The sequence below is a fragment of the Armigeres subalbatus genome, chromosome 3 (assembly GCF_024139115.2).
Source record: "Armigeres subalbatus isolate Guangzhou_Male chromosome 3, GZ_Asu_2, whole genome shotgun sequence".
Taxonomy (NCBI): domain Eukaryota; kingdom Metazoa; phylum Arthropoda; class Insecta; order Diptera; family Culicidae; genus Armigeres; species Armigeres subalbatus.
The window spans coordinates 399,531,834-399,557,584 of NC_085141.1; the positions used below are offsets into that span (position 1 = coordinate 399,531,834).

Consider the following 25,751-nt stretch of genomic DNA (forward strand, 5'->3'; position numbering starts at 1 on the left):
GTTGAAAACTTTCATTTTTGTTCAACCCTTCAAGTGACTTCACGGGAGTGATCCAGGGATATAGCGCAGCTGTCAACCCCATACAGATGCACCGTAGTAAACATGAATTTGACATTTTTGGAAATTCTGACAGTTTTGGGCATTCTGACATTTTCGGTTTGTGCACGCTTAATTCAGTTGACCCTTTTCCATGAGTTTTAACGGGGTTAACTCCTGTAAACGACTCGTAATTTTTGGCGTGTACTACACGACTCAGAGGAATAAATTATTTTTAAGTCATAAATCAAGGTAAGTCAAGGAATAAAAGAGTAAACATATTTAGGTATGTATTTTATGTTTGCTACGGCTTAGATTAATAATACATAGATACACCACTCAAGGTGAACATCGGGCAACAAAATAGCAGCGCTGTTCACACAACTACCGGTCATTGGGTGAACTAGTTGCTCCCTGCTCATTTCACGCTAACAAGAAACAAATCGAGAGTACTTTTTCAATTGAGACTATTTGTTGAAAGGATGTATTATATTTTTCTAATGTCGAATTTTTCAATTCCCATTGCAAACGTAGATTAGCAGCAGTTCCAGCATAACTTCTGTTGATTTTTTATTTACACAGGTTGAATTTAGTTTAGCACTAGTCTAAATCCCAAAACACGTAGTTTTACACTGTGCTATTTTACAGTTTTGCACTTGATTCACCCAATCACCAATACAACTATGTTGGAGTTGCCAAAACCATATGGGTGAAATAAACAAGTAGAAGGGAAAACAATCCACAAAAAAAAAATCGTTCTATAGCTAGTACAAAATACCGAAGCAATTTGTTTGGCAAATTTCAGAAATTTCAAAAGGAATTCTTTCTGGAATGGTTTCAAAGTTCTTCTGGAATTCGTACGAAAATTCTTCCATTGATTGTTTTGAGAGTTCCTTAAGGAATTATTTTTGGAGAAGTTCCAGGTATTCATTCAAGAATTTTTCCAGAAAATCTTTATAAAATTCGTATAGATTTTTTTTCGTGAATTCTTTCATGAATTCTTTCAGAATTTTTCATGAAATTTCTTCGGAAATTCTTCCAGGATTCTTTTCTTGAATTATTCTATGTATCCCATGTATCCTTGTTGAATTCTTCCAGGAACTCATTGGGGACTTCTGTCAGGCATTCATTTATAAATTCTTCAAGAATATTCCAGGCTATGTTATAAATGTCATTGGCATGTCACTTGACTTATTTATTCAGAACTTTTGTAGAAGCCTGACTCACTTCATAATTTTTATGAAGCCATAATCCTTGAGTGGCCCAATATTTTTGTCCAAGAGTACATGGCTCTAATACTAAATCTGTGGTTAGAGAGTGGAATTTCTCCAAAATGTCACCTGTCATTTGTCATATTGTAATTTGAATTACATTTTGCCTCGCGCCTCTGATTACGATTTAATTGCTACAAGCTCGTCATCATTACTGAACTGTTGTCTATATACTTTTGAAAAACTATAGCTTAAAAACAAGTTCTAGGAAAATTATACAAATGAATGAAAAACAAAAAACATTTTACAAGGAATTGATGGTTGATTTTCAAAAGTAATTTACAGAAACAGCTCCTGTAAGATTTTCAGGAAAACACCATTTAGACATCTCAGGAATATCTGCAATATTTTTAGAAAAAAATGTATGAATAGGAATATCAATTAACCACTTGAGCTAAACATTTTACCTCGTTTTATTGTCTCAGTCAACTCTTTGACTTATTTGAGTTTAACTTCCAAAAGAACTCAAAGTTTATGAAGCCTCTAATTATTTAAAAATCCGAAAAAAACGAGAAATAGGTTAATTTGTGAACTAGCCTGATGTTGGTTCAAAATCGAACGAATGTTCAGCCAAACCTAAAAAACAACATTTTGACGATTTTCAGTTTTAAATTTTGAAAATAGTAAGAGACGTCAAAAAACATGGGTTCTCTGGGATAATTGACCTTAAACATATCATCGGTTGAGCGAATAAAAACAAGATGGGTCAATTAGAAATTCGGGAGAAATCTTAGGTACATTTTGCTGATTGGAAGCCAAAATACATGTGATAGGTCGTTTGGCCAGAACTCACAATTGTAACCAACCAGGATGAATGAAGACTGCATTCCTTCTCGAATACAACCTATTGTGAAGAAATCGGATAATGCTAAGTACCCAAAAGTGTGTCTCAATATGTTTCCATATATGTAAATTTTGAACTATTGTACATTTTACTACATGCGAGTTGTCATGCTATGAAATCTGATGTGAGTCCTGGAGGTTGAGGTAAATTTTATTATATTTTGAGTTGCTTTAACTTCAATTAGGGTAAATGGGTTTGACCGTGCAAGTGTTAAATGTCAATTTGAATGAATCGCCTGCTTTGAGCGTGCTTACAGCGGCACACTAGGAGTTAACTTTCTGAAATCAGTATGGCGAAAGGCATCTAAGGTTCGATTTCTCAAAATTAAACACTTTCATCAAAAAAATATTTGGTAGGCATGGTAGCGAACACCTACCTACATAATCGGTAAAAAATAGTTTTTCATGAAAAGTTTCTTATTTTGAGAAAACCCGCGTTAGATGACTTTCGCCATACAAATTTCTGGCGGTTAACTCTTGCTGGCTATTTTGCGCATATACTATAGCGCCTGGATGTGACAGCGGCGGGTAGAAAATCAGCCACTGCCAATAATTCATTGTCAAATCAAAATGCGCCCGACTGCTCTGTTTCGGAATGCGCACCCCACTGTGTTTAGTTCACCCAAAGACCGATAGAGTGTTGTTTCCTGTGGATTACAAGCAGGGATGCCCCAGTGAGCAATCTATGTATTAATCATCTAAGGCTACGGTGATTTTGACTTTTGCTACCCCTGGAGTGATCACTTCTAAAGCTTTTTAATTCGATAACCAAAGTCACCTACAGAGTGCAAACACGTGAGTTTCTTGTTGCAACTTTATTGGGGGGTGTATTGAAGTTTTTTGAAGCTGTTTCTAGAACAAATCTAATACATTTCAATTCATGAGTTTTAATTCGCCATAATAATCATCAGGCGATAACAATACTTCCGCCTTACCAACAATCATTTGTTTACTTTGCTCGATAGGTAGACGGTTTGACAGTTCAATAGGTAGATTTGGCTTCACTCTTTGCGTAACTCTATATATAATAGACTCTGGCTCAAACACGCCGCAAGATCAAGGTTCGTCTTCGAGAACACACGAACGCAGTAGACACAGGGAAAGCGCACGAATCCAGCGTGGCAGCGCATACAGAAAATAGTGGTCACAGCATAGACTGGGAAAACGCAAAATTAATAAAAACGGTCAGAAATGTATCGAGCCTCAACGCATGGGAATTCATGTACATTACAAACACCACGAGATCATTGATGAACAAGGACGACCCACCTATAGTATCGTGTCTCTTCAGCCTTGCCAATAAAATATAATAGTTTCTCTCTCTTTCGGACGTGTACGAATCGTAACCAGTTGGACATTGTCCTGATGATGGGTGACATCGCACCCGAAACCGGTCGACAGATAAGGTAAATTTTAACTTGTTGACGATTGTAAGAAATATAAGTGTTATGTCTTGTCTCGCGTCGCGTTTCTTATGAGTGAAGGAATATTAGTAGCTGATTTTTGCTCCGAATACCAGAAAGATATTTTTTCTTCTCACGACAAAGAACATGTAACCATTAGCTCGATTGCTACTGCCCACAGGGTAAGCAGCGAGGCAAGGAGAAAAAGCCGGGGAGCTACTCCTACAACCCGTGCATGGAAGGTCGCCCATTTCGACGGTGGAACCTTCGGCGAAGCTATGGGTCTGGAAGAAAACACGGGAAGTTTGAGCGGTGACGAACTGGTTGCGATCCTGTCACGAGCGTGTGACGCTACCATACCGAAAAAGGTGCGACCACGGAATTGCAGGCCACAGGTATACTGGTGGAGCGAACAAATTGCAGCCCTTCGAGCAACGTGCCTCAGGGTTAGAAAAATACTATAAAGGGTGAAGTGAGGGAAGAACGCTTCGAGATATTCAAAATGGCGAGGCTGGCCCTAAACAAAGCCATCAAAGAGAGCAAGAAATACTGTACCAAAGCACCAACTTGAACCCATGGGGAGACGCCTATCGAGTGATGATGGCCAAAAAAGATGAGCACTGACTCCTCCCAAACGATATCCGACGAGGCTGAAGACGATAATCGAAGTACTTTTCCCGCACTATGACCCAACCTTCTGCATCCAGCAGCGAGGGTAGGAGTAGAGAACGAAGAGGTGGCGAGGGTGACGGTAGAGGAGCCAATTACGGTGGCAAAGACCCGAGTAAAGCAGCTGGTCCGGACGGGATCCCGAACGTGGCGTTAAGGGCAGTCATAATGACAAACGCGAGACTCGTTCTAGGAAGCTACTTTCAGAATCGAGTACTGATCTACGTGACAGAGGAAGGCGTGGCTAGCGCATCCATCGAGGCAGGTTTCTCACAGGGATCAATCCTGGGTCCATTGCTGAGGAACGTGATGTACGATGGCCTGTTGAGGTTGAAGCTTCTGCCGAGTGCAATTTTGAACAATAATTTCAATCCACCTAGGTCACAAACGAGGTTCGTCTGCAATCCGAATGTATCATTAAGCCATCAAGCGTTACCCGTATCAGCATAATCAGTTTCACCGGAAAACCATATCCAGACATTAACTGCCACAGCTCATTCTTTATACATAGTCTTTATATATAGTCCAAAGAAGGACTCCTCAAGCAATCTCAGGATGTTAAATAAAATTGTGTACGCCGTATTCATAAGGATGATCTCTCTGTAATTTTCACACTCTAGTCTGTGTTCTTTCTTGTATATCGGGCATATGAGGCTGTTAATCTCGCCACGCCAATAGACTCAACGAATCCCAACGGACCAACTACTGTAGACTCCATCGATGAAACGCATCCACACTCAGGGGATCAACGATCGCATGAGAGGTCATGTAAAGAACAAGAGATGGACAAATAACAATAAACAAAGAATAGGAATCGAAAAAGTGTTGAGATCTACTACTCTACAGGCAGTGAACTATTTATCATTTTGAATTCACGTTTAATTAATTACGATATTAAAAGCATGAGGATTACTACTCCTGGCCACGCCCATCTTCATCGTAACTTGGGAGGGGAAGGAAGTGTTGATGTAGTACTTACTTAACGAGAGGCCCCCGACTCAGCGACACCCTCATAAGTACCACGGAGTTGGATATTGGGGAAGGTATTCGTTGGGTCAGGATTTGCCTGTAGCTGGCAATATGACCGTGGTAGATCTTACACCGTAACACACCACGCAAAGGTGTCTACCCAGCGTTACGGGGGGAGTAGTCGTAAATGAGTATAACTTACATAATCTAATTTTCCCTCTATTATCAGGAATTTTGTAATTATTTCGGACATCCCAGATTCAATTAACAAAATCTACTGATTCATTTTATCGCTCAGCAGAGGCCATCCAACCAAGTTTGAGAAACTCGATCGGAATCTCGTTTTTCCCTGCAGCTTTGATCTTTTTCAGTTCATTTAGATCCTTCTTCATTTCACTCAGCGTTGGCGGTTTCACAGCCTGGCCGACCCTAATACACATTTGTCGCGTAAAACCTTCGCATATCGTTTCTATCCGTGTTCTCCTGCGCTTCAGCTATCACACTCTCTTCGTTCTGCCTTTACTTTTTGCGGTGGATTTGTTTCTCTTCTGCCCTTGCTACACTGTATGTACGGTTCTTTATTGCAACACGGGTACGAGCCACTGGCGTTCAACTCCTAGCAGCATTTTCTCGTCCATCACTCGCTGGCAACCCTCACAGAACCTATACCATTTCGTTGGCGTCGCTGTGCAGTGTCTAACTTCCTGCGCTGTTGTACACAGCTTCGTGAATATTACCCCATAATCTATTGACATCGCCAGATCCGTTGGCATCTCCTATCTGCTCGTCCAGCTTCTGGCGCCATTGTTCAGCAAACCCATCGACTGCCAAGCATTGGATATTGAACCGCATCGTTCTGCTATTTCGCGAATACATGATCCTGGATAGTCGCGATATCCAATCAAGAATATCAAAAGTGCAGGAAATATAACGCGTTATTATTACTTGATTATCTTTCAGAGAACCTTATTAACGAGGAACGCACTTGGGAGGAGATTCAAGAGATTAAATCCATGCCGGTGCCAATGTCACAGAAACGAGAAATGAAAGCTCAATTACAGGTAAGATAAATGTAGTGAATATACCCTAATGAACGATACTAACATCCCCTTTTTCAGAATGCCACCAAGCTTCGGCTGCAAGGCTTTGAACAGATCAAGTGGCGACGACGGAAAGCGTGGCAAAGCATTCGTGCCAAGTGGAGCGAGTACCGCACCAAGCTGGAACTGTGGCGCATGTCACTGAAAACCATTGAAGGGAACTTCGGCACCGGTGTGGTGGCGTACTTTCTCTTTCTACGGTGGTTGATGTTCTTGAACCTGCTCGTATTCGGGCTGGTATCGGCGTTTATAGTGTTGCCCCATCTGGTACTGCGGGAACCACAGGATCTACCCTGCGAGCAACAGGTTGACGCCACGTCCGTTCAGTGTTGCTCGGAGTCGTATGTCAATGCTACAAAACGCGTTGAGTTCGCCGTGCTTGACGTGATACAGGGCACGGGGTTCATGGAGGGGACATTACTGTTTTATGGAATGTATACAAACATGATCTATGGATACAGTCCGATGGAAGATCAGAGGGCAGCGGCTCCTGCGCGGATGGAGGTGCTTACCACAACGACTACCGCTAGTAGTACGACCATTAGTAGTAGCAGTAGTGTTAGTATTAGTAGTAGTAGCAGTACATCTAGTACTTCATTGGCTAGTACAACGCCGCTTAGTGCGGTAGCAGAGGTTAAGAATAGTAACTTTAGTAGTCTCAATGGCAGCTATTTTGAAGGATTAATAATGGAAATGGGAGAAGCTATTGACCAAAGTGCAACGGAGGAAAGCTCTGGTACCGTTCTGTACTATGATTTTCCCTTGGTTTACGTAATAATTACAGCAATCTGCTACGTTGTGGCTCTAATTGCCATGATGAAGGCTGTGGTGCGGCAATTCAAGGATCGAATTGCTGAGGGCGAAGGACTGTTCTATCAGTACTGTAATCTAATCTTCGGAGGCTGGGATTTTTGTATCCATAACGAAAAATCCGCAGATATTAAACATAAGGCACTTTACCATGAGATTCGATCACTGCTTCATACGAAGCGTTTCGAAAATGAGCGTATCAATCGCTCTAAGGATTTCATGGTTAAATTGATTACTGTCCGGTTTATTATAAATTTGATAGTATTTGTGATATTAACAATAGCCGTCGTAATTATATATGTGCTATTCAACGTATCTATGTCCAAATTGGATCCCAACTTTCAGAATAACCACCTAATCAATTTCCCGCGAGGGTCATCGTGGTCGCCCTCGTTCCATTCGTTCGGTTACTCTGCCACCGTGGCTGTGCCATCAACTAGTTCGACTTCTTCGTACTATATGATCTCGCGAGACGGAGCGGCTTCGTCCTCGCCAACGACTCCTGAAGAACCGGAATATAATCTTACTAAACGTTTAGAAGTGCTACTTTACGAGTTCTTGCCCTACATCGCAATCGTTTGTATGAACTTGGTTGTTCCTTTGTTTTTCAATTATTTGGTGCAATTCGAAAAATATTCTCCTCTTTTTGTAATCAAAATTACTCTCTTCCGAACGGTCTTTCTTAGGTTGTCTTCGCTTGCCGTACTGCTCTGGCGATTCTACTTTCTCGTGAAACCTAAAATTCACCAAACCATGGTTCAAACCAACGGGACTGATACCCTAACGAATTACACATTGGAAATGTCCAACGACACATTCAACGAGCAGTGCTACGACATGGAACGAGGAACTCCCCAATGCTGGGAAACCTTCGTGGGACAACAATTTTACAAACTGTTTATCGTTGATTTTGTCACGCATTTCCTGGTGACGTTCTTCGTTAACTTCCCGCGGGCATTGTTTGCGCGACATTTCACTAGTCGCTTCGCCAAATTTGTTGGTGAGCAAGAGTTCGAGCTTTCCAAGCATGTACTGGATGTGATCTACTCACAGACTCTCTGTTGGATGGGCACCTTTTACACGCCCTTCCTCCCAGCTATCGCCGCTGTTTTGTTCTTTCTGATGTTCTACATCAAGAAGTTCGCCTGTCTAGTCAACTCGAATCCTTCGACGATGTTGTATCGAGCTTCTCGTTCGAACTCGCTCTTCATGTCGACCTTGCTGATCTCATTCACCGTCGCCATCATTCCGGTGGTGTACGCGTGGGCCGAAATCATTCCCTCCCGGTCGTGTGGACCATTCAGGGGTCTTCCCACTGTGTGGGATCGTGCCATCAACGCATTCATGAAGATGCCTTTTTTCTTCCAGAATGTTATCTTCTACTTCGGTACTGCCTCGTTTGCCATACCCTGCTTTGTAGTGCTAACCTTTTTCATCTACTACTATTACGCCGTTTCAACGGCAAATCGCCACATGGTATCGGTGCTCAAGCATCAGTTGGTGTTAGAAGGGCACGACAAGCAATTCCTTCTCAGCAGGTTGAGCTTGTTTATCAAGCAACAGCAAGAATACCAGAAACGTATGATGCGTCAAGCGGCCGAACAGCAGCAGCATCACCAGGGTAGCAACAATGTCCAATCTGCACCTCCGGTGGCACCGCCGAAACCACCGCCAAAGCAAGATGAACAGCAACCTCCTCTGCCGCCCAGAGCCGATCGTGACTCTAAACCGAGCAGTCGAGATAGGGACCGGGACCGAAAAGATGGCTCCGGTGGAGAGATCAAGTAAGTTGGAAATTGGAAAGATAATGCAATTGCTTTTATGGATCAAAGTCAGGTCTACACGACCCGGATTTTTCAATGAGTTCGCTCTTTCTGAGTGCGTGACTTACAAGCAGAGTGTCCATTACGCGATTAAAAAAACTACACAAAAAGTTCTTAAAGACTACATTTATTTTTGTAGGACTAAAAGTGGTATAATCATGTGTAAAACGACACTTTCCTCCTATTTCTAATTTCAACGACAGTTAATTTTAAAAACTTTCTGATTTCTTTGCCAAATGAAAGCCCCCTCAATTTTAAATTCTTGATCCTCAAAGAATAGACTGTTTTTAATTGAATGAGATTATTTATTCGCATTTCCTTATTAAGAACCTCGGTTAGATAAATGTAAATACAAAAATCACATAGAAAATTCTGCGAAGTAGAAACCAAACCGCGAAAATCGTGATATTATATTCCACCGCTTACGGTCTAGTGTAAATAAAATACATGAATTTGTATATTTATTCCTAGAACTATAAATAAACGGCTAGCAAAGATGCCCAAAACGATCGATCAAAATGCACTACTCATTCAAATATCTGGAATGTAATGCGTCGCGCAAACATTTGAAGGAGTAACACTATCTTGTTTATTTGTTCAAAAATGCCGTGCTTCAGAAGTACGACCACCAATGATTTGGTAATGTGATGGCGGTAGAAAATTAACGATTCAAACCGAAATTACGTCATTTCTACGCAAGAAGTATAGTTCAATGTAAGCTGCACGGTAGTTCAATTATCACCTATACAAGAATATGATCCGATATTTATTATTTCTCTGTGTGCTTCTGACTTATCTAGAAAAAAAAGATAATTGTGGAATAGATAAATTAATTCATTTTAATCCAACACAAAAGTCAAAACACAATAAGGACACAGGAATGAGACTGCCATTTTGAGCTAGTTTGTATAGTCATATAGTTTTGAGAGGACGAGAAAAACTAAACACTCATAAAAATCATGTATATAGAGAATCATATGAACAAATACTACTCAATCAACAATATCCGTCAACAATGCAAACGATCATTACAAAATTATTCATTGTATGGAGATTTATTCATAACCACAGAGCGGAGAAGCATACGTATATAGCATTAAAAAAACAAATGATTTTTCAAGTATTTGGATCACATACCTTTCACTTGCTCTTTGTCATTAACTTGAGATTTATAATTGTGCATGATGAAAAAAATGGTTATCGGGAAATGACGGATCAGACAACCAAGCCGCCGTACTATTTGTATACATTAAATGCATTTTAAAAGAAGCCATAATTTCACCAATATACAGATGCAAGTTATATTACGCAATATCCTGCTATTGTGGAACAGATTATCCCTTACATCTGAATACTTTACCCTTTCATTAAAGATCGCTGTTTTCTTTTGTCGTGATTCGTTGATCAGGAACTCTCCATTCCAAGTCGAATGTCGTAATGTATCCTCCTCAACCGATAATCCAGAAGACTGTTATTCCTCTTTTACCAACATCCGTACAACTGCTAGCATAGTCCATGGATCAACGAATATGATCGACGAAATTTAACGGCTTTGTGCGGTTTGTATTTCGATGTTTTGTATAAAAACATACCCATTGAACTAAAACCGAAAACCAGAAATTCCCTATTTAGGGAATGCTATGAAAATAATCATCATTTGTATGGAACGAATAAATATTGAAATAAGAAAGCGAATTGTTTTTTTCAGTCGAACCAACTCTATGATAATGCTTCAGCATTTGTAGCACCTAGAGGATCGATGACTGGTATTATATCACAAGTCCTTTGAAAGTCAAGAATAGATATATCTTCATACGTACGAAACAGATCGATATGTGATAATTTCGCAAGGCGTCGACAAGAGTTACTGAGTAACTGGATTAAATAAGTAAGTATTAGTAATGTTTCATAATTGAGCATAAAGCATCCCAATTAACCAAAAGTTCCTTTAAAAGTACATTTTTCGCTTAATCAGCTTCACAGAGCTTCAGGGATGATTGGTATCTAAATTCTCTTATTTCCGTCGCCACCAGTTGCTCCCACTCTGGGTGGCGAATTACAAAAGATATTTTAGTTACTAGATAAAGATTGTCGCTGTCGTCGCTGTCCGGAACATCTTTTGCTGGCGAGGATATGGGAGCTAAATGTCAAAGAAGGAAAATCCATACGATTTGACAGCTTGGTACCCAACATTTTCCGGACAGCAGAACAAGGGGAACCGAAGCGACAATCTTCTAGTAACTAAAATATCTTTTCGAATTACGCATGCGTATGCTTTATTATTTCCTTCGCTTTTATTAGTTCATTTCTGAAATCCAATGGGGCTTTACTCGCTATTGACAAATCCAAGTGATAAAAAGAAGAAGACATGCGATGGTGAGAAACAACAAAATCGTTCATGGCGAAGTATACGGCGGCGATTTTAAAATGTCCGTATAAAATTAAAAACCAATTCTAATTAAAATCTAATCAATGTAAAGTGCGAGAAAAATGGAAATCTATATTTTAAGTGCATCACACGAAAAAAAATTTTTTTTTTGAATAATGTTTTCTAAATCTAGCTTTTCATTTTTCTCGCACTTTACATTCATTAGTTTTTAATTAGAATACCTTTAGAATTTTATACGAGCATTTTAAAATCGCCGCCGTATACTTCGCCATGAACGATTTTGTTGTTTCTCACCATCGCATGTCTTCTTCTTTTTATCTCTTGGATTCGTCAATCGCGTAGAGAGTGTTGATTGGGGTAGTTTTGGAACACTTTATTACCGTACCATCCTAAAGCTGAAGTTGTTCACTACTGTCAGGGCCTTTCAAAGGCTCCGTACGTAGTTGGCTCGAATACATTTATTTTCGAGCCGCTAGAATGAAGCAGGTATCTCTGATTGAGTATTTTATTTTGAATAGAAATGAAAACTGTGCATAAAGATTGCTTGATTGATGACAGATTAGTAGTACTTCGCGTTGGAGTCGGGGACGACCGAATTCATTCGTGACGTCATGCTGCAGAACCTAATTAGGTCTTACATGATTTCGTGACGGTCCCCAATTTTGAAATTTTCATTTTACACCCTCTATCCGAGCCTTCCCCTTAGACGTAGTTTACGTCAAAAAATTCTCTTAGATATTTATTTGCGCGAGACGAAGATAAACAGTGAATACGTTACATTTGAGAAACCGATTAATTCCCTTGAAAACTGAACTGAATTGCAGCAATAATCTAAATATCATATTCCGTCCATGAACTTTGTTAATATCTTAAAAATCACTCTAATAAAGCTTTAAAAAAAAATATTCCGTCCATTCAATCCAACTATCAGCTTCGTGTATAGTAACTGACCTTCCTCGCGTGATGTTGAGGCTTATGTCCAATAATCACTCTTCACTAAACGCTCATCTATACAGAATGAACTTTGTCGATAGCAACTTATGTAGGTGCGAAGCCGGCTACGATGACATCGATCACGTAGTTTGGTTCTGCTCGGAAAGTGACACCTCCAGAGAGCTACTTTTGGATGCCCTTGTGGCTCAAGGTAAACAGCCCTTCAGGGAAATTCGAGGTGTTTTGGGTGACCGAGATGCGGTCTATTTGCATTGCAGGCCATTTATTGTTTCCTTTGTGCTTCTGACATCAATATCAAATTTTTATTCAGTACATTCAAAGTTAATTGCCTATATGCCGGGTATTAAGCCACCCGGAGTGGAAATTAATTACTATGTCTGAAAGTCGATTATGCATATGCACAACATGTGATAGATTTAGTTCGGAAAAGGTATTGGAGGGTAACCGCCCCAACTTGGTTGGCATGTATTTATACAAAAATACATATGAGAGAGTTAGTTCTGAAAATGTATTGCGAGAGTTCGGCTGGTGGCCCGGTGCTGGGAAATTGGTTTCATCAGTACCCGCTAAGCTGCGGAGGACAACCGAGGTCCTTCGTAGCTTAGTAGGGAAAACACCTGTCTAGCGTACTGGGGTCGTGGGATCAAAGCCCACCGAAGAGGCGGTTACCCTCCAATACCTTTTCCGAACTAAATCTATCACATGTTGTGCATATGCATAATCGAGTTTCAGACATAGAAATTTTTATTGTTTTTTTTTTCTTTTGTGGCAGTTTTTTGTATTGTTTCTGCCTCTCGGTTCCAGAGATCGAAGTATGTCGTGATAGTGACGCGTATTTTATTTCTCGTGTCAATTTTTCTCCAAAAAGTTTGCCAAATTTGGTTTGTCAACGCGTTCAAAATATAGTGCATTCGATTTTGAAAAGTGACAGTATTTTAGTATTTTGCAACATAATGGGCAATTCACAATCACAATCGATTTCATGTGCACGGTTAGAAAAAAGTACCTAATATTAGGTACTTTTCATTCAAATCGGGGGTTCAGTGTGGGAACCCAAAATTAAGTAATTTTTTCTTAAAATTAAATAAAATTAACTTAATATTAAGTAAAATATACTGAATTTTGAATAGAAACTAACCAAAAGTTAGGTAAATTTCAATCAACTTTTGTAAACATGAGATTACTCAACGTTAGGTTTCCACACTTTAATGCCCTTGTTGAGTGGTTTTGCTCTTCATTTTATGACAACAAAGGAAAAAGGGAGGGAGATGCAAGAGAAAAAAGTACCTAAAATCAGGTACTTTTTTCTAACCGTGTGCATATCGTACCTGTATACAGTACCTGTATATATATTTATAAATTCTGTATTGGGGGTCCTGGTCAGGGATACCAGATGATATTTTCAAATGTCTTCACAGTCGTTTAAAAATGTCTTCAATATTAAAATTATGATTATTATCAGCGAGAAACTTCAAAATCCAATTGGTTTGTAAATTTATTCATCTCCTTGTTTATGTATATGTGTATAACGAGTTTCCCCTGAATTTTCTACTGAGTATTTGGTTAAAATTCCACCGGATTTTTTAACTGAATTTCCACGTGGGATTCTTCCAAATTTCTTATTAAAGAATACCCTGTAGAAATTCAAAACTTATTGTGAAATACTCGAAGAAACATCCATTTTTCTGAATTAACTTCCGGATAAAATTGTGGAGCAATTTCCGGATAAATTCCTGATGGAGCTTCTTTCTACTTTTACGAATTTCTTCTGGATGGTGCTTAATAAAGAACTTTCCCGAGGAATTCCTGTTGGAACATACAAAGGACTTACTGAAGCAACTTCCAGAGAAATTGGAGGATTTTCAGGAGGAACTTGAGAAGGAATTCCTGTAGAAAGTTCACGATGAATTCCGGAGGTTTTTTTTTAACTTTGTTTGAGTGCGTTTTCTTTATTGTTAGAGTCCATCACTGAAAAATTCCGGAGGGATTTTCTGGAGGAATTCCTGAAGGGTTTTCCTGATGAATTTCTGAAGCATATTACTGAAAGAATTTTCAATGATATTCCTGAAGAAACTTCCGAAAAAATTTTTGGAGGTAATTCTGGATGAATTCTTGGAGGAGCCTCTTGAGGTATTACTGTATAAGTTTCCGAAAACAATTCTGGAGGAAATACCAGATAAATTCCATAGTATACTTCCGGAGGCATTCTTGGATAATCTTTTGGCAACATTCTTGGAGAATCTTTCAAAGGAATTCCTGGAGAAACTTCCGAAGGGATTCATGGAGGAACTTCCAGAGGGATCCCTGGAGGAGCCTCCGCAGGAATTTCGGGGAACTTTCGGAAGAATTTCTGACATACCTGCTGGAGGAATTCGTGAAGGAGCTACCAGAGGAGTTCTGGAGGATTTTTCGAAGAAATTCTTGGATTTACTTGCGCAGAAATTTCTGGACAATCTTACGGAGGAGCTCTTAGAGGAAACTACAAAGGAATTCCTGGAGGATTTTTCTGAGAAATCCCTGAAACTTTAGGACAAATTCCTGGATGAACTACAGAAGGAATTTCAGAAAGAATAGAAGAACGATTTTTTGGAGAAATTCATAGAGGAATTCTCAAAGAAAATACTGGAAGAATGTCCAAAGATATTTCTAGAAGAATTGCCAAGGAATTCGAGGAAGAATTTAACGAAAGAGTGTAACAAGTTTCCTATGAATTTTCTACTGAGTCTTTTATTAAAATTCCACCGATTTTTTGTGTGGAATTTCTCTGAATTTCTTTTAAGAAGATTTTCCTGTTCAATCAAAGTTAATTGCCTATTTCCGGGGATTAAACCACCCGACTTGGACATTAATTTACAATGTTGAAAACTTATTTGTGAATATGTACATTATGTGGAAGATATTGATTTGAAAAATGTATTGGAGGTAACCACTTTCCCTTCGATGGAACTCGAACCCACGACCCTCAGTATGCTAGACTGGTGCTTTAACCAACTAAGCTACGAATGACCTCCGAGCCTTCGCAACCTAGCGGCTACTGAATGAGCTCGAGATTCCCAAATTGGACGCATAGTCAAATCACTCGCAAACCGCTAGGTTGTGAAGGCCGACGGAGGTCCTTCGTAGCTTAGTTGGTTAAAGCACCAGTCTAGCGTACTGAGGGTCGTGGATTCGAGTTCCATCGAAGGGAAAGTGGTTACCTCCAATACATTTTTCAAATCAGTATCTTCCACATAATGTACATATTCACATATGAGTTTTCACAACAAGATTTTTCTTTCGAAATTTACCATGGAAATTCTGAGAAATATCCATTTAACAGGATGATCAATTAAAATTTTTCTTCGACATTAGAAAGAATTTACTATGTAAATTGATTGAGACAAATTTATTGTGGGAGTTCAGAAGAACTTGTGGAAATTAGAAAGAACTTCCCGTTTAAATTTATGAGGATATACTTCACGGAAATTTTTAATTTCTACGATAACTTATACTGAATTTTCAATTTCAATTTTCTTGAATTTAGACAAGAAAGATTCTAAGCCCGAGACAAAGACTATTATAACTTTTGTAATATTTACATAATTTGCAAAAGGTAAGTAAATAATAAAATTGTATCTTCTATTCGCTGGCTTATTCATTGTCTTCAAGTATCTTCAAATAAGTAGATAATTAAGTCTTAAGTCTTCAAATATTTTGAAAAGTCTTCAAAACGTCTTCACGAAATAAATGTCTTCACAGAGATTCAAATGTCTTCAAATTGAAGACATGTCTTCAAATCTGGCATCTCTGGTCCTGGTACACATAGCCACCCACAGTCTACCTACGCTGCTATTCCTGGTGCATATCTTAAAGTCATCGTCATGTAACGGGAATAGCGCAAACGTCCTGCCGCTCATCATCGCGTTCAACCATAGATATAATTATTGGTTCAACTACGCCAGACGCCTACGCCTACTTCATTCCGACAACCGGCAAGGGAAAACGATGTTTCTTTGGTAAGGAAAAATCGATGCTAGAAACACACTACGATCGAGAGGTAAGTCATTTGACAAATCTGATCTTGAACTGGTTTCCAAATTTAATCCTGCCATTTTGCTTGCCGTTTTAATAAGTTTAAGTTTTTCGTCCAGAAAACGTTTTGAGTTTTAGTTAAACACCGGATTCTCGCGGCGACTTGATAGATCGTACTCCATTAGTGCACGTCGGTTCGGTCAGAGAAGCATTGTGCATATTGTGTTAGTTTTTCTCCTTGTCGCCATACCATGAAGACAAAAAATATTTAGAATTATTTAGGGCGCAATAGATAGTAATTGTTTAAAACGCGAAACGGTCTCGAGATCACGGATTTTAGCTCTGTTCTGCGCGGTGAACAATTCAATTAATTAAGTGCGCGATCGATCGGACGTGTTTGTTTCAAAAGCAGAACGGTCTCGAGAACGCGGAATTTTTGTTCTGCTTTGTGCGGTCAGTGATTGATAGTGTGCGATAATCAAACTACACGTTATTCACAGCATGCCGTTTACCAAAACGAACCCCGCTACACTTCCTACCTCGTATATCCAACATCCCAGTGATTTCTCGTGGAAGTGCAGATGACTCGTCGGCTTCCATCAAAGCGGGTATCACGTCAACATTTTCCTACCCATTCCTTAATTGACCTGCATTCGGACACGGCCGGCGCTGGTATTGCTTTATGTTGGGTCACCAGTTTTTACACATTGAGGATGATGTTAGTCCCAAACATCATTTGTTGGTTCTCTGAGTAATTACAGCTGACCTGGCAATAACAGAGTAGCAACCGTGGGCGGTCAATCATGCTCATGCTCATGTCTCTGTCTCTGTCTCTCGGTTCCAGAGAGCTCCGTTACTTTGGTCCGGAAGACGCTCCCAGTCGAACCAATCATGACGACATGCCACATCGTCCCTGACGCCAAATGTGCAGTCGAAATTCCCTGATCCCGAATCCTAAGTCCCGTCCATCCTTACACATTGTAAACCTAACTTCGAGTCACCTCGAGTAAACCTCACCTCGAGTCAAGTAAATGCTACCAGGAATCACCCTAGGATTTTCTAGATCGTCAACTCTGTTTTCGGCGGTCCCCAGATGCGCTTTGTGGTTTTCCAAGCCACAATCCATTTTCCAGCGGTCTTCACGTAAAAAAATAACCTTATATGTTATGGCAAAAAACCATTCGAAAATACTTATACTCTTCATTATGCCACCTAATGAATGATCCCATATCAAAAAGCTAATAACATTCATAAGTTAATGAAAAGTATAAGTTTCCGAATGTATGTGACTAATGCGATGTATAAGTTTTTTCTTATACATGTCATTAAGCGCCTGCTTTGGCAAAAAAGTATTAGAAATATTAATAATAAACAACAAATATTTTTTTTTGCAATTCCTGATCATAATACCTGGTTTACAGTTGTCATTTGAGTGATAAAACGGCCTACTTTTCCATACCAACAGAATGGGTGCTTTAATGACCATTATGCAACTCAAATGGGTTGCATAATATTCATTATAGCACTCATTTGGGTGCCATAATGAAAAACCTACATTGGGACAGTAGTTACTTGACTACTTTTAGCTGAATTAGTTTGGGTGAGTGTTAAAATAGTGTACTCTAAGCGTCTCGTAATAAATGAAATGGTTTGTTGGACATAACATCACAATTTTCCAAAGGCAATTGCATTCATCGCTTCATAGCTTTTCAAGCTATGCAATTTGGCACGATAAGATGGAATCTTATTGTTCTCTGCCGCAACATAATTTATTGGCATGATTGATCATGTGGAGTAAATTCGATTGTACAATTTTGGTATAGATTTATCATATTGAAGCCCTTTTTTCGTCATTGTACAAAATGGCGTGTGCAACTCGTTGCAAAAGTCGATTTTCGATTTTTTAACACTCGTAGTATTTATCCAACTCGGCAAGCCACGTCGGATAAACGTACAACTCGTGCTAAAAAATATCTTTTTGCAACGAGTTTCACAAACTACTATTACGTGTTCCAGGCGCATTTTGTGATTTTCCAAACCACGATCCATTTTCTAGTGGTCTGCAAGACGCGCTTTGTGATTTTCCAAACCACAATCCATTTTCCAGCGGTCTTCCAGACGCATTTTGTGATTTTCCAAACCACAATTTATTTTTCAGCGGTCTTCCAGACGAATTTTGTGATTTTCTAAACCACAATCCCCTTTTCCAGTGGTCTTTCAGACACGTTTTGTGATTTTCCAAACTGTTGAGGTACCGCGCACTGGCAACACGGTCAACCATGCGCACCTATTCATGAAATGACAGAAAGGGAGGTAACCTGGAGATATGATTAGGGTCTTTTGTACGAGAATAAGAATAGATAAAAGATAACAGAAAAAACAAAAACAAACCTTATAATAACTATCGGAGCATTTTTATTGCAAAATCAGTTATATGTAAAGCTAATTAATAATTTGAAATATTTCTGAAAGGTAGAATGTAAGTACTGAAAATACTTTAAAGTAAATTTGAATTTAACTATATTTTCAAATATTAGAGATTTCCCCAAAATACATTGTGTCTGTTTGTGAATGGTCGGCGTAGAATTCGACAACAACATAATCATTTTGCCTGTAAGTAAAAATAATCAAGAGAAAAACTAAAAAATTAATTATAAAATAATCCAGTATAGCGCATAACGATAAGGAGAGATTAAGGAAAGTGAGGAGGAGTTGTAAGGACATTTGGAAGATTAGAGGAAACTGTTCATGTAAGTGTTAAGTATTTGGAAACCATTGAATTTAAATAAAATATGTCTTACAGTTTTGAGCTGCTAAAAAGGTAAAGAGCTGCTACAGAAAAACAGTGTCCCCTCCGAACACAAACCACAATCCATTTTCCAGCGATCTTCCAGACGCATTTTGTGATTAATTGCATATTATTCGGCCACTCGGCCGTACGAAAATCATTTTTTTGTTAAATATCTTGGCTGTGCATATGCACAGCACATGTTTCGAAATGGACAAATTGATATGAAATTTGCGAAAAAGAATCCACGTGTCTTGGAAGGACTCGAACCCTCAACCTCCTACTCTCTAGATAGGCGTGATAACCACTACACAACAAGACCACTTAAAGGTCACGTTTGCGGAAAAGCCATCAGAATCCACGTGTCTTGAATATATATGAATATGCACAGCCTAGATATTTAACAAAAACTCAAAGGTGCAGCCCAATAGGGTTGTACGCAAAGGTGACGTTGAACTACGTAGCTGTATGTAATGTACAGGTTTTCGACTATTCTGTGCGATTGGACTAAAGCAAGCGTTTATCCTATGCTCCTGAGATTGATTTGAAAAAGAAGATAAAAATAAAATTTTCAAATAATCGAGGATGAACAACACTCTCAAGCGTTCACATATCCAAATTAAGGGAGTAAGAATCGTTCGAAAATTGTATCTCGATTCGAAGCTTTGGTAAATGCTACTTTTGAACTTTTTTTCCTACATAACACCAAAACACAATGCCAAACATCCGATTGAACTTTATTATTGACATTAAATTGGTATTAGTTAGGTTTACATTTTTATGTTTACATACAATGATAATCGATTTCAAAATTTGAAAAGCACAACCCTGGCTGATAGTGTACGACGCAAACTGGAACAGAGACTAAGCACCCGTCACTGAGTCAGTCTAAACCCCTGGTGGCTCATTACAGAAAAACCCATTGCGAAAGCTGGGCTGTCAACGGCGTTTGGTGGTCATCCTATGGAGGAAGTCAGAGTAGACGCGACAAATAAGTTTGGCAGTTTATTGATAATAATTATTATTCCTTCACGTGAGTTGCGTCGGACCTAGCGTTTTCTCTGGCAGACACCTACGAATCAGCAAAAACGAGCCAAAGAAAGTTTACCAGAACGCAATAATTGCAGCAGCGAAGAAGATTTCGAGCCCCTCTACTGGCATCAATAGACGTAAGCAAGAAGCTGCCGTCAAACGCCCCCAAGCTTTTGAGAGAAAACGCACGTTTAAGTTAGCAGAAACGAACTAAGTTGAAAGCAGGCAAAGTTCCAATTGGAATGTAGTGCTATGGAAGAAGAAGCCTGCGATGCACTTACGAGATTGACTGAATCACCGAAACCGAGTGCTAAGCTGTTAGCAAATTTTTGATAGAAAATATTACCATACATTGATAATGTAACACACTAGAGTCGGTTTTTACGCAGGGGATATGGGCCGCGTAGATGAAAACAACGTAAAAAACCGCGTAAATTTCAAAATATGTCTGGATGAACCGCGGAAGTCCAAAAATTCGAGTGAAAAAAATCGCATAAAAAACAATTCCTGTAAAAATAACCGCGTAAAAAACGATTTCAGTGTACATTGGGTATGAAGCGTTGACTCTTCCTTGATCAAATGCTCCAAGAAAATTGAAAATCCATCGAGAAACGGCTAAGCTATTAACGATCAAAGTCTATCATATTTTCGTGACGTTTTTCAGTTTTTTGCAATCGCAAAGTGTAACTCAATATAGAAAAGACAGACGTAGTTCTACGTCAAAAAAATGGTTTTCGTACGGCCGAGTGGCCGAATAATATGCAATTAATTGTAATCAAGTGTCGGTCTTCCACCGTTATTAGTCGTCTGAGTACACGCGACCGCTTACGTAAGGCAATCAAACTCATCAAATGCTTTAGCCAAGCAAGCCTTTGGCACAGCAGAGTGCGATTGATTCGCATTCTATACCAGCCCGCCCAGCCCGTTGTTGGGGGGCATGGAGTGCGATCCTCTCGTTTAATAAACAATGTGTACTCGCTTGACTGTGGATATACAACAGTAAAGCACATGTGGAGATTGGACAAATCAAGCATCCGAAAGATATTCAATTTGCAAAAAAGAGCTAACCGCGGTGGAGGTTGGTACTCGGATTCTGATGGCTTTTCCGCAAACGTGACTTTTAAGTGGTCTTGTTGTGTAGGGGTTATCACGCCTATCTAGAGAGTAGGAGGTTGAGGGTTCGAGTCCTTCCAAGACACGTGGATTCTTTTTCGCAAATTTCATATCAATTTGTCCATTTCGAAACATGTGCTGTGCATATGCACAGCCAATATATTTAACGCATTTTGTGATCAACCAAACCACAATCCATTTTCCAGCGGTCTTCCAGACGCATTTTGTGATCAACCAAACCACAATCCATTTTCCAGCGGTCTTTCAGACGCACTATGTGATTTTTCGACCCACAATCCATTTTCTAGCGGTCTTCCAGACACGCTTTATGATTTTTCAAGGCGCAATCCATTTTCCAACGGTCTTCCAGATACGCTTTGTGATTTTCCAAACCACAATACATTTTCCAGCGGTCTTCCAGACACGCTTTATAATTTTCCAAGGCACGATACATTTTTCAGCGTTCTTCCAGCCGCGCTTTAGGGTTTCTAAGCCACAATCGATTTTCCAGCGGTCTTCCAGCCGCGCTTTGTGATTTTCCAAACCACATTTCATTTTTTCTTTTTTTTTTAACTAATTTTATTTGCTAATTATCTAATACATGCATTCATCTCTTAGACTAGGTGTTCCGTGTTTTCTTAACACTATCATCCTTATTTGCTATGTTACGGTTTTATTTATTATTAATACATTTCAATTGCCTCTGGCAGTTAGGATTTTTCCTCTGGTTTAATTGAACCATGTAGGAATTACAATGTTTTTAACTTAAACTAAACCTAACCTAATTTATACTAAGGGTACAAGGAGCTAATCGTTGCAATAGAAGATTGCAACGATTTTTGTCTAAAATTGGAAATTATTTTGTTGGACATTTGTTGCAATGTCTCAATATTAGAAATTCTATGAAGTTCATTGGTACTATACCACGGAGGCAACTTCAAATCATTTTCAGAATTTTATTTTGAATCCTCTGAAGTGCCTTCTCTCTGGTATTGCAGCAACTAGTCCATATTGGCACAGCATACAACATGGCAGGTCTAAAAATTTGTTTGTAAATCAAAAGTTTGTTCTTAAGACAAAGTTTTGATTTTCTGTTTATAAGTGGATATAGACACTTAATATATTTGTTACATTTGGCTTGAAGGCCTTCAATGTGATTTTTAAAAGTTAATTTTTGATCTAGCAGAAGTTCTAAATATTTAGATTCGCTAGACCAATTAATTGGAACCCCATTCATAGTGACAATATGGCTGCTAGAAGGTTTCAAATAAGAAGCTCTCGGCTTATGTGGGAAGATTATAGGCTGAGTTTTGGAAGCATTCGGGAAATTTTCCATTTTTGCAAGTAAGTGGGGAAAATATCCAAACTTTTTTGCAATCTACTACAAATGACACGAAGGCTACGCCCTTTGGCTGAGAGACCTGTGTCATCTGCAAACAAAGATTTTGACACCCTGGTGGTAAATCAGGTAAGTCAGAAGAGAAGTAAAATGTTATACAAAATGGGCCCCAGTATGCTGCCTTGGGAAACACCGGCTCTTACAGGTAATCTATCAGATCTAGAATTCTGATAGTTTACCTGCAGTGCGCGATCTGATAAATAATTTTGGATCAGTTTAATAATGTACTAAGGAAAATTAAAATTCATCAGTTTTACAACCAAACCTTCATGCCAAACACTGTCAAAAGCTTTCTCCATATCAAGAAGAGCAACTCCAGTCGAATATCCTTCAGATTTGTTGAGCCGAATTAAGTTCGTAACTCTTAATAACTGATGAGTGGTTGAATGCCCATGGCGAAAACCAAATTGCTCATCAGCAAAAATAGAATTGTCATTCATATGAACCATCATTCTATTTAAAATAATCTTTTCAAAAGTTTGCTTATTGAAGAAAGCAAACTGATTAAGGATAACTAGAAGCCTCAGCTGGATTTTTGTCCGGCTTCAAAATTGGCTTCAACAACTTTGGCGTTTTTCCATTTATCTGGGAAGTATGCCAATTGAAAACATTTGTTAAATAAATTAACCAAAAAGGATAAAGAGCTCTCAGGAAGTTTTTTGATAAGTATGTAGAAAATACCATCATCACCTGGGGCTTTCATATTTTTAAATTTCCTAGTAATAGATCTCACTTCATCCAAATTAATTCCCAACGAAGGGTCAAAAACATTATCTTGGTTGAGAATGTCTTCGAAGCTTCGTGTAATCTGATCCTCAATTGGACTAGTGAGACCTAGGCTAAACTTATGGGCACTCTCGAACTGCTGAGCAAGTTTTTGAGCCTTTTCGCCATTTGTTAATAAAATTTTATTTCCCTCTTTAAGCGCTGGAATTGGCTTTTGAGGTTTTTTAAGAATTTTCGTTAATTTCCAAAAGGGTTTCGAACTGGGATCCAACTTCGAGACATTATCCTCACAGTTAGTATTTCTCAGAATAGCGTAACGTTTTTATAATTTCATTTTGCAAATCTCGCCAAATAACTTTCAACGCGGGATCGCGAGTTCTTTGGTATTGCCTTCGCCTCACATTTTTAAGACGGATCAGTAGCTGAAGATCGTCGTCAATAATAATGGAGTTGAATTTAATTTCACATTTAGGAATTGCAATGCCTCTGGCTTCGACAATTAAATTTGTCAAAGATACGAGCGCATTGTCAATATCACTTTTGGTATCCAAAGGAATATTTACATCAAAATTCCTATCGATATATGTTTTATATAAATCCCAATCAGCTCTATGATAATTAAAAGTAGAGCTGATTGGATTATAAATGGCTTCTTGTGAGATTTCAAATGTCACAGGAAGGTGATCAGATTCAAAGTCAGCATGAGTTACCAATTGGCCACACAGCTGACTTGAATCCGTTAAAACTAAATCAATTGTAGAAGGATTTCGACTGGAAGAAAAACAAGTAGGTCCATTGGGATATTGAATAGTATAATATCCCGCAGAACAATCTTCAAATAAAATTTTGCCGTTGGAATTGCTTTGAGCATTATTCCATGCAAGGATGTTATCGATCATTTAGTAATCTGCCTTCGATCATTTAGTAGTTTGTCAATAACTCATTCCAGAGGCTAAATTTCAAAATGTGTTGTATGGTGGACATCTAGTGCAAAGGTTTTTCTACAACTCTGCCTAACAGTTCGTTGTTTGAATTTCACTAATAACGGAGCTATAGCGCTAGTAGCAGTAACTTAGACTAAATGATTGCATATTTTGTTATTACTTAGTATAAGTATAGAATCTAGCACCGTAACTCCTTTAGTGGAATTTGAACATCGACCTGTTAAGGAGAGTTGTAGAAAAACCTTCGCACTAAAAGTCCACCATACAACACATTTTGAAATTAGGCCGGTGGAATGAGTTATTGACAAACTACTAAATGATCGAACGCAGATTACTAAATAATCGATAACATCCTTGATTCCATGAACGGTGTTTGGCATTGAAGTCACCAATTACGAAGAATTTTGATTTGTTGCGAGTCAGAATTTGAAGATCAGCTTTCAACAAATTCTTTTGCTGCCCATTGCATTGAAAAGGCAAATAGGCTGCAATGAAGGAAAATTGACCAAAATTTGTTTCAACAGAAACTCCCAAGGTTTCAAAAACTTTGGTTTCAAACGAAGAAAATAATTTATGTTTGATACGTCTATTGATGACAATGGCGACCCCACCACAGGCGCTGTCAAGACGATCATTTCTGTAGATAAAATAATTTGGATCTCGTTTAATGGAGAGTCCTGGTTTTAAATAGGTTTCAGTTATGATGGCAATATGCACATTATGAACTGTTAGGAAGTTGAATAATTCATCTTCCTTACCCTTTAGAGAGCGGGCATTCCAATTGAGAACTTGCGCACGATTATTGGGATCCATTGAAACGGAATCCGATAACAATTTTTTGTGTACTTTATACCAACCTGAACAGCTTCTGGTATGGTATTTGCTTTGAACATTGCATCAATCATGTGATGCAATTGTTCAGTTAAAAAATCAAAATCGGAAGCAGTCATGCTACCTGAATCGGCAACATGGCCATTATTTTCCGTTGGGACATGGGTATAAACCTCATTTTGAGAAGAGAAATTTTGTCTACCAGCAGCGATGTTTGCATACGTAGGTACATTCGAAAAATTGGAATTTACTGAAGTGCTTGCTACCCGTTGACGAGCGGCAAAATTTGTTTGTGAACTGTGGTGGGTATGAATTGCTCGACCGGTAACTGGTTTCGAAATTTGAGCGTTTGAAAAATTTTTACCCGTCGAATCTGGGATCCGATTTGAATTTCCCGTCATCAATTTTGCACGGGAATTCAAAACTTTTTTGCGTGAAGGGAAATTGGACTTATGATTGCCCCCACAATTTGCGCACTTAAATTTATTGGAATTTTCTCTCACAGGACATGCGTCCTTGGCGTGAGAGGTTCCACCACAAATCATGCATTTAGCATGCATGTGACAATGTTTGGTTCAATGATCCCACTTTTGGCACTTACGGCACTGGGTGGGATTTTGGAAATTTCACGGAAATGTTC

General features: G+C 38.9%; 1 protein-coding gene across 3 annotated transcripts in view; it reads left to right on the forward strand.

Annotated features, from left to right (window-relative positions):
- Positions 1-10,619, forward strand: part of LOC134226920 (transmembrane channel-like protein 7) — an 88,565-nt gene extending 77,946 nt beyond the window's left edge. For all 3 annotated transcript variants that reach the window (XM_062708033.1, XM_062708032.1, XM_062708034.1), the window contains 2 exons: positions 6,152-6,252; positions 6,310-10,619. In XM_062708033.1, coding sequence (XP_062564017.1) covers positions 6,152-6,252; positions 6,310-8,889 — 2,681 coding nt within the window. In that variant the 3' untranslated portion in view covers positions 8,890-10,619. The remainder of the gene's footprint in view (positions 1-6,151; positions 6,253-6,309) is intronic.
- The last annotated feature ends 15,132 nt before the right edge of the window (positions 10,620-25,751 follow it).